Source organism: Cetorhinus maximus, chromosome 16 (assembly GCF_964194155.1).
Source record: "Cetorhinus maximus chromosome 16, sCetMax3.hap1.1, whole genome shotgun sequence".
In the NCBI taxonomy this organism is placed as follows: Eukaryota; Metazoa; Chordata; class Chondrichthyes; order Lamniformes; family Cetorhinidae; genus Cetorhinus; species Cetorhinus maximus.
In genome coordinates, this window is record NC_135894.1 from 58,429,389 (window position 1) to 58,442,172 (window position 12,784).

The 12,784-nt window shown below is 42.5% G+C and overlaps 1 protein-coding gene across 6 annotated transcripts in view; it reads right to left on the bottom strand.

The window, feature by feature from the left end:
- Nucleotides 1–12,784, bottom strand: part of dmd (dystrophin) — a 1,945,510-nt gene that overhangs the window by 1,093,144 nt on the left and 839,582 nt on the right. For all 6 annotated transcript variants that reach the window (XM_078559857.1, XM_078559853.1, XM_078559852.1 and 3 more), the window contains exon 29: nucleotides 4,175–4,336. In XM_078559857.1, coding sequence (XP_078415983.1) covers nucleotides 4,175–4,336 — 162 coding nt within the window. The remainder of the gene's footprint in view (nucleotides 1–4,174; nucleotides 4,337–12,784) is intronic.

Sequence of the window (12,784 nt, forward strand, 5' to 3'; positions counted from 1 at the left end):
AAGTTCAAGAGAAGGTCTATAGGACAGTTGCAGGTCATTTAGTAGGATCTACTCTTGTGACAGCACTCTTTTATTCAGACCAAAAGCAATTGTCTTTGGATTTGTCCCTTAAAATATGCACGTAGAGTCTACTGTTCGTCAAGCAGACAGTTACAAAAGTTTGCAGTGTCTTACAACGAGGATTGGGACTGCTCTGTCAGTGGCTGTCACATCAACTGCTACCTTACAGTTTTATGTTCTTGTGACTTCCAAGCAACAGCAGGAGATATTGATGAAGTGCACAACCACAATATGCAGGTCACAGCCAACCTGTTTTCCCAGTCCAGTGAACTGAATCATTTAATTATGGAAAACCGCAACATGAAGGATCCCTGCATTTTTACCAAATGCATGGATATCTTCAATATGAATTGATATCACAACGATGGTCGTACTGAACCAACTGAAAATGCCAATGGCTTCAGCAACAAAAAAGTACTTCATGAGGGTACAGCTGACTGTAGGTACAATATCATATACAATGTTTCCTTTGAAATTGAGTTGGTGCGTGTGACCCTTTCTTTTTGGTGCCCGTTCCTTTAAATTGTTTTGCGTGGTCATGTAAACACATTATTCTTCTCAGAATAAGCCATCTGTGGTACCTTCCAGTTTGCTGCACGGCCACCAATCGGCCAGCTTTAACAGGAACATTGATCATGTACACTACTACATAATTAACTGGTCAACTAATCATCAGCATTGCCCTGGGCAAGCAATAAGACCCACAAGCAAACAATATTTCACCACAGCTATCTTACTCTTTCCCATTGTAAATTAAGTGTTAACAGCAATAAATTGCATTTATTTAGTCTCTTTTAACCTGGGTATATAGCAAGGCTGTAAAGAAATCATATGTTGAGCTAAAGGATATATGAAAGAAGTAGGTTTGAAGGAAGTTTTTGAAGTAAAGAGGGTAGTGACAGGAAGGCAATTTCAGTGAGTGGGATGTTGGCAGCTGACAACATGCCTGCCAATGGTGAGGTAAGCGGAGTTTTGCACAACAGACTGCAGTCAGAGGAAATGAGAGTGTGATTGAGGAAGTTACAAAAAAATAGGAAAGAAAAAGGTTATGGAGGCATTTAAAGAAGGAAACTTTTAAATTTAAGCCACTGCAAAGTTGTGAACCATTATAGTTCAGTAAGAGCTAGAATGATGAATGGGTGTGGAATTAGAGCAGCAGAGAGTGGGACCACTAGAAGTTGCTGGACTGTGGGAGGCCAACCAGGAGAGTCTAGAGGTGACAAAATCATGCACGGGGGTTTCAGTGGCAGATGGGCTGAGGTAGAAACAGAGGCAGATGATGTTACTTAGATGGGGAGATGTGAGGCCAGATTTTTGGCCTGGATTTTCAGTGCCCCCTATGCCAACCTCTTGCCCTTCCACTCACACCCTGTTGGCCCCTCATGCCTCCCCATGCCAAGTTCTGCCCTTTCACCCACATCTCCCTGCCAAGACCTGCCCTTCCACCCACACCCCATAGCAAACTCTGCCCTTGCACTAACTCCCCATGGCCCTTCATGCCCCCTATGCCAAGCTCTCCCCTTCCAACCAAGCTCTATGGTCCCTCATGCCCCCCCATGCCAAACTAAGGTAGTTCCATGCCCATTTGACCCACTATACACTGTCTAAAACCAACTAACTCTGTAGTAACAGTAGTGTGTGTCAATAAAAGCTTTAAAATTGTAATTCATTCAAAGTTTTCTCCTATGTTGAAAAAAAGTAATTTTACTACAAGCTAATAAAAGTCAATCATCCAGATCCTTTAAAGTATCAATAACAAAAACCACAAACCCTTGAAACCACTTGTTGTGTAAACAGACATTGTGAAATTGGCAGCTGATTTCAGAGACCCTGAACTGGCAATCAAACAATGTTTTCTCTGGGGTATAGCTGATTCAATAAGCTCAATGGGTGTCTGGGCTCTCAGCCAAGCCTCATTATGTATGCTTATCTGAGAGCCCAGACAACTATTAGAGTAGTAAAATGCCTGAGTCCCAGAGAAAACACTGTTTGAATAACATTTCAGGCTCTCTGATCTCTGCTGTCAATTTCACAATGTTTGTTCAAACAACAAGTTTATGTAGCAGGTGGTTAGGCTCTGGAATATACTGCCCAAGAGTGTGGAGGAGGCAGGTTCAATTGAGGCATTCAAGAGGAATTTGGATTATTATCTAAAAAAGGAAAAACATGCAGGGCTGCGAAGAGAAGGTATAGGAATAGCCCAAGGTGAATCGCTCCTTTAGAGAGATGGCACAGACAGAATGACCATCTTCTATATGGTGATTCTATGATAAAGGATTATCCATCTTTGGTGTAATAAATAGATAAGTGCTTTTACAACAGACTTGAGGGAATTTACATTTTTTGAATGGGTTTTATGGAGGAGAGGTTTTTTCCAGTATGAAGTGTCTTTGAATATGACAGCTTCATTAGATTGTTAGAAGTTTATTTTTCTTTAATGTCCATTTCAAAGATATCCTGAGGTCTGTCCATAGTAGATGTTGGGTGAGTGGCTAGTCAGATACATGGGTTGCATGGAGGCATAGGAGGTCATCTGGTGGCATGGAGATATGAGGAGACATGGTGGCATGAGGGAGCATAGGGTGGCATGAGAGATATGAGATGCACGGAAAGGGCATGGGATGGGTGGGGGTTGAAGGTTATGGAGCACAAGAATGATTATGCTGGACCGATGTTCCTGAGAACCAAGGTAGGCCTTCTAACTGGCCTGCCTCGGCATCCACACCTTCTGACACTGCCTCCACACTTGGAAAATCCAAACACTGCCCACCCAGAAGATGAAACGATGGCAGGAATGGGCAGAGGTGAAGGGTTCAGGTTTTCAAACTTGGGAAAAGGCCCAACTCACATTTCCTGAGTCCAACACAAAATTCCAGCTAATGATCTTTATTATAGGAGAGGATAAGAATTCAGAAACTCAGTTTGGGATGAACAGAGTGCTGAGGTTTTGAACAATTTGATTCAGCAAGAGGCAGTTGCTGGGAAGGGGGTGTAATCATTGGCGAGGAAACTGAGCTTGTGGAGGAGACATTGGAGTCTTTTCAATGTTCAGCTGGAGGAAATTGAAGCTTAGCCATGACTAGATGGCAGGCAAACAGTGTAGAGGTCAAGAGAGGAAGTGGAATATTAGAACTTGATGTCATCAGCATACATGTGGAAGCTGACCCCATTACTGCAGATGATGTTGCTAAGGGGGGGGGAAATGTAAATGTGTAAGAGGAAGGAGCCAAGAATAGATTCTTGGGTATTCCAGAAGTAACAGTGTGAGACCAGTTAGAGAAGCCATTACGAGAGGTGCTCTTTCTATATCAGATACAGAAGAGTTGAATCAAGCAATGGCAGTCCCACTGAGCTAGGCAATGGAGGAAAGTTGTTGAAACAGGAAGATACAGCGTTGACCATGCCTCATTATGTGGCTTTGCACTTGAGGATGTCAAGATAGGGTCACAATTTTGAATTTTAAAGGATTAAAATCAGCCAGGGAGAGAATATAGTTATCATGAAAATTATTCAAGCATCAGTCAAAATGAGGAATAAAAATGGCGAGGCCTGGGGTATGCAATAGAAATGTAATTGATGTACGCACAGTGGAAACATCAACTCCGGCATGGATGTACCGGAGGAGTGGGCAGGTCATTGATATGAAGAACGAAAAAAGCGCAGAGTGAACAGACCCCTCCAGGCTCCAGGTACCCATGAATTGGCAAGGAAAGAAGATGAACCATGAATGACAGCACAGTTAAGTGATTTGAAAGGAAACTGGATAACCATGAACAAGCTGCTGCCAATAACAGAAAAAAAAAAGATAATTGAAATGCAATACTAGAATGATGTCTTATATGCAGCGTAACTAGGAGAGGCAATATGCTTGTACAGTTTCTGTCAGAGCACCAATTTTTTTTAAAGGTCCTGTGCTTTACATGGGAAGAATGAACAAATGCAATAAAGAATGTCATGCCTTAATTATGTGCAGTTAGGAAATCCATCAAACAATAGGTCTGCTTAATTCCTCTCTTACTTTTAATTAGGAAACAACGTTTTCTTAATTCTGAAAAAAATGAAGATATTCTGCTGATTTGCAATCTAACTGGAAGTAAATAGCCTTCTGACATACCTGAGCTTCTTGAGGGACCTGGGCTGCATCAATTCTGTCAGCAATGTATGACGTTAGCTGTTTGTCAATCAATGCGAGAGATTCTTGGATTAAACGAAGGGTTTTGTCTGTCTCCTGTGCTGATTGAATGCTCTGCTCAAGGACTTTCTGTCTTCTTACAGCCTGGAAGGGTCAGGGAAAAACAAGTCATTAACACTCTCTGCTTCATCTCTCGCATCAGCAGAACTCCAAGATCTTTTGAGAATAACAATCAGCAGTAACTTATTGAAATAAGATAAGTTTCTTGGCTGTTTTCTGTTCGTTTCAATTCCACAATGTTCTATAGAAAATGCTGGTGTATACACAGTATTAAAAAAGTGGAATAATTGGGATGAATTTCCAAGTGAAGAAAAAAGTGAAGAATGGGTGCTAACTGCACTTGAATAGTAATGTGCTAACAACGTTCAAATGTTCTCAGTAAGTTCATTTGCATCATTAATCACAGATCCAGGTCAAGTGTAAAAAGCATACTAATGGCAGGAAAGAAAAATAAAAAAATGAGTGAAAATTAAAAGGCTGTCATAACTGGGGGATAAAAATCAGAAGGCATCATACCGCATTAAAACTTTGATTACATTTTAAAAGTTCCTAATTGGCTGTGAAGCACTTTTGCATGTCCCTGGGATGTGAAAGGCACTATATACGCACAATTTCTTTCATTGCAGATTAAGAAGCAACATCAAAATATGAAGGAAAAGGAAGACCACTCAGCAGATTTAAGGCCAGAGGTGACCAATGCTGTCCTGGGTCATGGTGCATTTTAACAGCAGGTGTCTGTGAGCTCAGACCCTGTGAAGGCAGCTCCCCAAAGCTTTGCCAAGTGGATGTAACAATACCTGCAAATATGGTTGGTATCTTGTTAGCAGATGTACCAATAAAACTTTGCAGTGTGAAACTGCTCTCATGCTCCTTCTGAAGAATCATCCAGAAGAATAGTTAGTGAGGCCTTTGCACTTGGTTTTGTCAATGTGCTTGTTGCCACAATCTATCCGAAGAGGTGAAAAATCTGTAATCACGACAAACCTCACCACGCTTTATAACAGAGGGATGTCATTAATAATGAAACTGAAAATGATTGCCAAGAACACTTCTGTGAGCAGCTCCTACAATGATGTACTAGGGCTGGATGATAAACCTCCAACCAAAACCATTGCCCTTTTGGTTAGGTATGGTTCCAGTCACTGGGGTTGGGGGGATTAGAAATTCCCTTAGGCTCCTTTTTTTCAGGGCTCCTCGTGCCATACTTAGTCATAGGTTGCCTTGATCTCAAAGTATTCAACTCTTGAATCCTGTCTGGATCAAAGCTATGATCTAGCAGAGCCTGACCTGAGCATCAGTGAGCAAGCTACTGGCAAGCAGATGACATTTTATGAGATTATTAATGAGTTCTATCATTCTACGGATGATTGCATGGAACAGTAATTGGCCACGTTAGACTTACCCTACATTTTGTCAGCAATCTTTCAAGTTGTTGAGTAAATGCCAGTATTACAGCTGTACTGGGACAGGTTTAGAAGGGGAGTGGCTAGCTCTGCTGAGCAGGTCTTAAGCAATGTAGCTGGGATAATTCCAACATAGCCAACCAATCATTGCCCTCTTAGGCTCCACCCAATCATCAGCAGAATGATAGAAAAAGTCATCAATAATCCCATCAAACAACACATTTGCCAATAGCTTGCTCAATGATGTTCAGTTTGGCCAGCACCATTTAGTCAAAGTTCTTATTGTGGCTTCAGTCCAGAAATGGTGCTGAATCTTGCGCTTGTCGGGCACACGCGGTCGGTGGGCCCGGAAGCAGACACGATGTGCGCTTCCGACCGTGATCAGCCCCCAACCGCGATTTCATACTGGCTGGCCAATTCACTGGCAGCCAGCATGAAAAATGGGCTGAGAAAGGCTCAGCGCTGCCAAAGGGGGAGGCATGGGAAGAGGGCGGGCACCGAGGGAAATGAGGGTGCGGGCAGGCACTCAGCTGCTGTGGAGCAAGCTGTGTCAAGACTGCAAATTCAAGCACCTAACAGCAGATCACATAGCACTTCATCCTTCTTTTATTTTATTTAACTCCGGACATTTCATCCTGCCCTGGATGGAGATTGTAGCGAAAATAAGAAGGCCACCTGCCGTTCGCTAACTGTAACAGCGGATGGGCTACGTAAAATCTCTGACAATTGGCTCCTTAATGGGCTTAACTGCCCGCTTAATTGTCAGTGGGTGCGCTTCCGACTCTCATGCGCGCCCGCCGACTGTAATGTTGCGTGTGAGACCATGACATCAGGATGTGTGCCCACCAACTTCTCACGCGATTCCAGGTTGGACATGTCACGTTCAATGTAAAATTCTGGCCATGGAGATGCTTCTGTACCTTCTATTCCCGGCTAGCGGAAATGTGCATTGTTTGCCAACCAGGGTCTCCATTCCTTTCCCTCGATTTTAATAGCCTGAAAACTAGCACACAAACGAGGAACCTTTGCACCAATGTTTTTCAAACAAAGATATTTGTTAGGCAGCACAGCTAAGTTTTTCTTTAAAAATACAGAAAGACTAAGGTCTCTTGTCTTGACTTGATTTGGTCCTCCAGGTGAACTTCACAATTGCTCACAGAACAAGGTTACATCCAGCACATCCACGCAAAAGCAGAATTTTATAGAGTTAAATTTGTTAGACAAATTGCTAAATATTCCATAATTTCATTACAAATAAATAATTTCCACTTTCATGGATAAACAAAACAAGTTTGTTTTGTTTCCTTTTTTAAAATTTTTACCTGAAAAAAGAATGGGAGAACTGGTTAGCCCAATCCGATATTCTATCAAAAGAGCTTAAGGGATAAAGATTTTCAGTATATTCAAACAAAATTGATTTTGTGTGCTACAGGATTACCAGTTCTTGAGCACTAAGCAATTTCTCACACTTTAATTCCCTAGCATTTCAACTTCCACAGGAATGGCTATTGGATTCAATGGCTTAGTTCCACAATTTTTTTATTTTGTTATGCTCAGTTCACTCACTGCTTTGATTCCATATTTGCAGCATCACAATAAATGATAGATGATCTACTGAATATGTAACTGTTTTTATGTCAAGTTTACTGTGGATGAAGTGTATGATCCCAACGTGTCTTTAATTTAATGACTGACTTATTTAATTAAAGCAAGAAGTAGACAGCAAAAGATAATAAGGTAAGAAATATTACAGCACAAGAATTAGCAAAGACCTTAAATGGGAAGTGCATTCTACTGACTCAAATGCCTGATAGTCAAAACATTACAGAAGGTAATATCTATACGCCCACTTATCTCTTGCTTTGTTGCCTTGTGCTTTAAAACCTCGGATTAGCAGACTAGGGGTAGATATCTTGTACAGAACTACAACATCCTCTTGTATGACGCAAGCTCTGCAATAGTAACATCACGAGCAGGACACCGCTATCATGATGCGACTGGTGTGGTACTTCAACACGTCACAGAAAGGGACATTCTACACTGCATGTCTGCTCTCAAATGGCCTCTAACCAATAGTTAAACATGGTAAAAAGAGATAACTGAAAGTCAATAGGAAAAAACAGATTTTCGCCAAAACAGAGAGCCTCTCCCTCGTGGCAAAAATAGGGGAAGTGGCTGAAAGTCCTAAGTCCTGTCCCCGAATATAGCAAATCCCATTTACATAAGTGTGGGAATCAGGGCAGGGTACATTTCATGAATGTGTGTTTTACGGAGGCAGCTGGCCATTTAAACCATCACCTGCCTTCACTCAAGTGGGATTTTGGTATCCTTGGAGTATGAAACCCGAAGTATGCTGATCAGACCTGGTAAGAGCAGGTATGAACTTTGTGGATTCATTTGGAAAGCCAGGGTACCCCTTTAGAGAGGTAAGATACCCTTTTGGATCTGGTCCTGGGACACCTTTGGGGGAGGTACGGTACTCTTCGGTGGAGGTCAGATGCCCTTTAGAATTGCTAAGAGTAGGCATAAATGTGCATAAAAAGTGCTTTAACTCTTTACTGTCAAGCTCATTGTAACTGTCAACAGATCTGTCAAAACTCAGAAGAATCTGTCTAAGGGACCTGTCAAGCTTTCAAGGCATTTAAGTCCAGCCCTTTAAATCTTTGAAGAAATGTCAGAGAGTTTAAAAAAAGATTGCTTGCTATTTCACTCTGTCTGTTAACATAAGCCTCAGGGTTTCCATTAATGGATTAGTATTGTATGCCTGATTTCACAACCATCCATTATTACAGTAGTGTGCCTGCCATTTCATAGTTTGATTGACAGCCACAAGTGGTTATAGACTCTTTGGTGCGGGACTATGAATTCCAAGGCTTGTTGTTATAAGGGATTGTGCACTTGAATGAAATGTTTGTTGTTAAAATGCTTTATTTAATTGAAGGAATGCAAATGTAGTAAATGACTTTTTTTTTAATGAATGAGAATATAAAGGAAATGGTCCTGAGATACAGGTTGTTCTTTTACCTTTCATGCCTCAGGTTACTGTTCCTCTGGGATTGAGGTGAAAATACAATGGGAGTCATTTTCAACTTGACAGGGTAGAAAACCGCCTGTAGTGGCATCTGCTCTGTTTGAATTTTCCTTTCCAATGACTTTAATGAGTGGCCAATCCACTATTGCTAGTTTTATGCCCCTGCCAAAGTTGAAAATTACCCCAAATGTAGCAGCACTTTAGAAAGAGTGCTTTATTCCACAGTGGAACCATGCTAGACCTAGCTTGAGAACTCATGATGCAAATTAAGTGGTAAAAATAGAAAAGTATTCCATCCCGGAGAACTCGCTCCAGCTCAAATTGAAAGATGTATTACAATATAGATATGTTAAAAAGAGAAACAAAATGAATATCCTTTATCCCTCAACATTCAAATGCTAAAGAAATTGAAATGTTATAAAATGGGCATATGTTCAAAGAAAAATCGAACTTCATCATGTAAGAAATGATCTCAAAAATAAATACCAGAGCCTAAATTGCAATAAGTGCAGACCTTGTAAAGGAAAATCAAGGGTTACAAAAATCTACACATTAGTCCTAAATGAGGGTACTAAGCAAGTCAGCATTAATTTATATATAGGCTGCTGTAAATGAACAGTCTGATCATTCTACAGAATAAGCACCCTCCTGTTGGACACATTCTTCTGCAAGCATCATTAATCCAAGTGACCATGAGGATAAAGTCAAGCATTATAAAGCAATTTAACATGAAAGATAGAACAAAATGGGGAAAGATGCATGGTCTTACTGGTTATCAACACATTTGAAATTAATATTGTCCACTGAGGTAATTCGTAACTTAGTTAAAAATAGTGGTAATAGTTAAAATTAAATTAGAAAGCTTATAAATCTAGGAACAAGTTAGAAAACTGTCCATTTATCAATGAAACCTGGGTTTAAATTTAACTGAAGTAGATGAGATGAGAGCCTCCAGGGTCCATCGAAGATTGAAAAACTGTTATGCTCAATATCATTATAACACAAAATTACCCTAAAAATAAATTCTCAACAGGCACCAGAAAAATATGAATCAAAGTCTGCAATCACTAGACTGGATATTGTTTTGCTGTCACTGGGGTGACTTATGAATTGCAAATAGGCCAGGGACAATGGCAATAAAAACTGTTTGGTAGGTTTGGCACTGTAAATAACTGAGTGAGCACTAACCATGGCAGCTTGTGATAAGATTACTGGGGCTCCCAATCAGTTGAATAACTTTGGATTCCTCCATCACAATCATCACTCAAACATGGTCTCATCCATGCTAACCCCTGAGTAGGTTACTTACTATAGCAGGTACTTCACTAGAATGGATTTTTACACATCAGATAGCAGAAAACTTGCCAAAGTTCCACAGCCACCTTGTAAGAGTCTTTCTAAAGGACTAATCAAGAGGATTGATTAGTCCATGAGTTGGACTGCCTAAAAACCTGGTAGTTAATTGAGAGAATTTTGATGGCAGGAGAACACTGTGACGCACAGACAATACGGGACCCCAACATCACACAGGGCAGCTAATTACTTCCTTGTAAAGCACGTTGTTTCAATCATGCCAAGATTCAATCTCTCACAACAAAACCCTCTCCTGACTTAACCTAGTCCTTCAACCAATTAAAGACCTGAACTCTATCAATACTTACTCCTGATCAAATGTATAGAGCAGAATAGCATTTGTACCTTGTACAGAATTATTAGGCATGCAAAGGGAATACCGTCAATAGGTTGGCTAGATGGTCTCACTGTCTTCCCACATATCAAAATATCACAATGGACAGGATTTTTGTTCGGAGGCTGGCAACAGACATCAGGACCATTTCCGGGTTCAGATCCCATCCCCAGGGGAAGCAGGCACTGGTCCCAGTTCTCATGGGGGTGTCCCTTAATTGGCTTGGAGACATGTTTGGTGGCCAACTAGCAGCTGCGAGGGTAGGAATGATGATGGGACCATGCAAGTACAGGCCTGATTTAAGCAAACCATGGCAGCCTTTACTGTGGCTGTCATTTCATTGTTTTACCTTCAGTTTGAAAGATGTCTCAGAAAAGAGGTCTCAAACCTCTGATGCCTCAGAGGCCTGGAGCCCAGGGCAGGATTTGTGGATGCAAATGTGGAGGTCCTCCTTGAGGCAATGAAGGAGAGGAGAGAGGTTAATTTCCCAGAGGATGGCAGGAGGTGGCCATTCACCCAGACTAAGCAGGCCTGGATGTAGATAGCTGAGACAGTCAGCCAACAGAGTGTGGTACGCAGAAATGGCTCCAGTGTAGGAAGAAGTTCAATGACCTGTAATGCTCTGGCGAGGTGGGTTTAACACTGAACTCTCAGGACAGGCCTCTGAGCATTCACCCTCCAGCAGACACGCCAGTTGAGGAGCCTGAGGCCTTGTGTTGTTCCCGAAAATGGAAGAAGTTGTGCCTAGGGCATTTACGGATTCCTGAAAATGGCTTTGCACCCTAGCGCTACTGAGGACCTGGCAATACTGAATCTTCAGCTTCTAATGAACAGGAGCAGATGGCATTGGCCAGAGAGGCCAGCAGTGACTCATCACAATTATATTTTGCCCTTGCAGGAGAAACTGGGTCATAATGCCTGCGAGAGGACCCACACAGGAGAAGGGGTTCCAAATCTGCAAATCTGGTGGAGGAAAAGCAAGTCAGGAAAAGCAAAATGGGAATCCATGGTGGAGATGGTGGTTAGAGAATGCAAAGCTTTTAACAAGCTTTCATTGCACTCCAGCCCATCTGACAGCATACCAAAGATTGAGCTGACCAGGCAAGTCTGAGCACTGCAGAGGCTTCTACTCTCCGAGGCTAGTTCTCAAGATCTCTGCTTCTGTGTCCCACAACACCAGGCATTGAGGGAATTAGACCAACTCCCTCACCATCATGAGGCCAAGCACAGCCACATCAGAGCTCAAACCAAGCACCATCACAGTCTTCGAGTGCATCCTCCTCCAGTGCTGATACACAAGTTGGTGGGTCCTCATTTGTTGTTAAAATACAATGGCATTAGATGAGGAGCATGACACTAGTGTGCAACAGGAGATGCCAGAGACAGAGGCAGCTGTGGGCAGTCCAACCCAGAGGATTGACATAGCTGGGCTCAGATACAAGGCCTCAGACGTCACAGGAAAGGAGGCTCCATCTAGACTAGCAATAGCAGGTGTACACCCTATGTCAAAATTCTCTGAGGCGGTGTGGGTCATGGATTGAGAATGAGGAATCCATGCAGTTCATGTGTGCCACCAAGGCTCAGGGTTTTGAGAGCATGAACTCCTCCAGTGAGGAAGTGGCCAACTTCATGGAGAACCATAAGCAGCAGTGATTGGAGTTCATGCAGGAACAGCTTACTGACATACACAGGATGCATTCCACACTATGTAGCCTTGATGGGTCAATGATGTTGACGGCACAAGGATGTCTGGAGAGAATGCCAGTTGCACCACAGCTGGTGCTCCCTTCAGTCACCCAGAATGCCAGCCAAGAGCTGAGGCAGTCACTAAGAAGTATGAGAGTGTCACCCATTATGGGGCGTCATCATCATCATCATCAGCATTAATCTCCTTGGTCTGCTCCTTCTCCTATTTCTTGTGTACTTATGTTCACACTAAGGGAGAATCTGTGTGGCAGGGCTCAGTGATGGAGCTGTCCCTGCAATGAAGCAGGTGTAGTGACCTCTGATGGGGTGGCCAACTGCATCTGAGCTGCAGGCAAAGGCAAGTGAGCAGGCTGCACCACCTCCACCAAGGCCACAAGGGGAGCACCATGTAGAAGTGACTGAGAACAGAGGCCATGCCATCAGATAGAGCTGACTGTGCATTGTTTGTCTTTCCGAAGCCAGATGTGTGAACCTCTTTTTATTAATGGTGGGACAAGAAGAGGCACGAAGTGGTGAAGGCAAGCAAGGGTCCATCTACAGTAATGGTGAAACCTCTTAGAGGAATGTCCCTTATCCCCTAGAATCCAACCATGGACTTTGGGCGATTGGAATGAAGAGCTAGAACAGCCTGGTGGAGGATGAAGGAAACATGGCAGCTGCCAGGAAAGCAAGTGCACACACGGAGTAAGCTCTTGTTTTGGTCC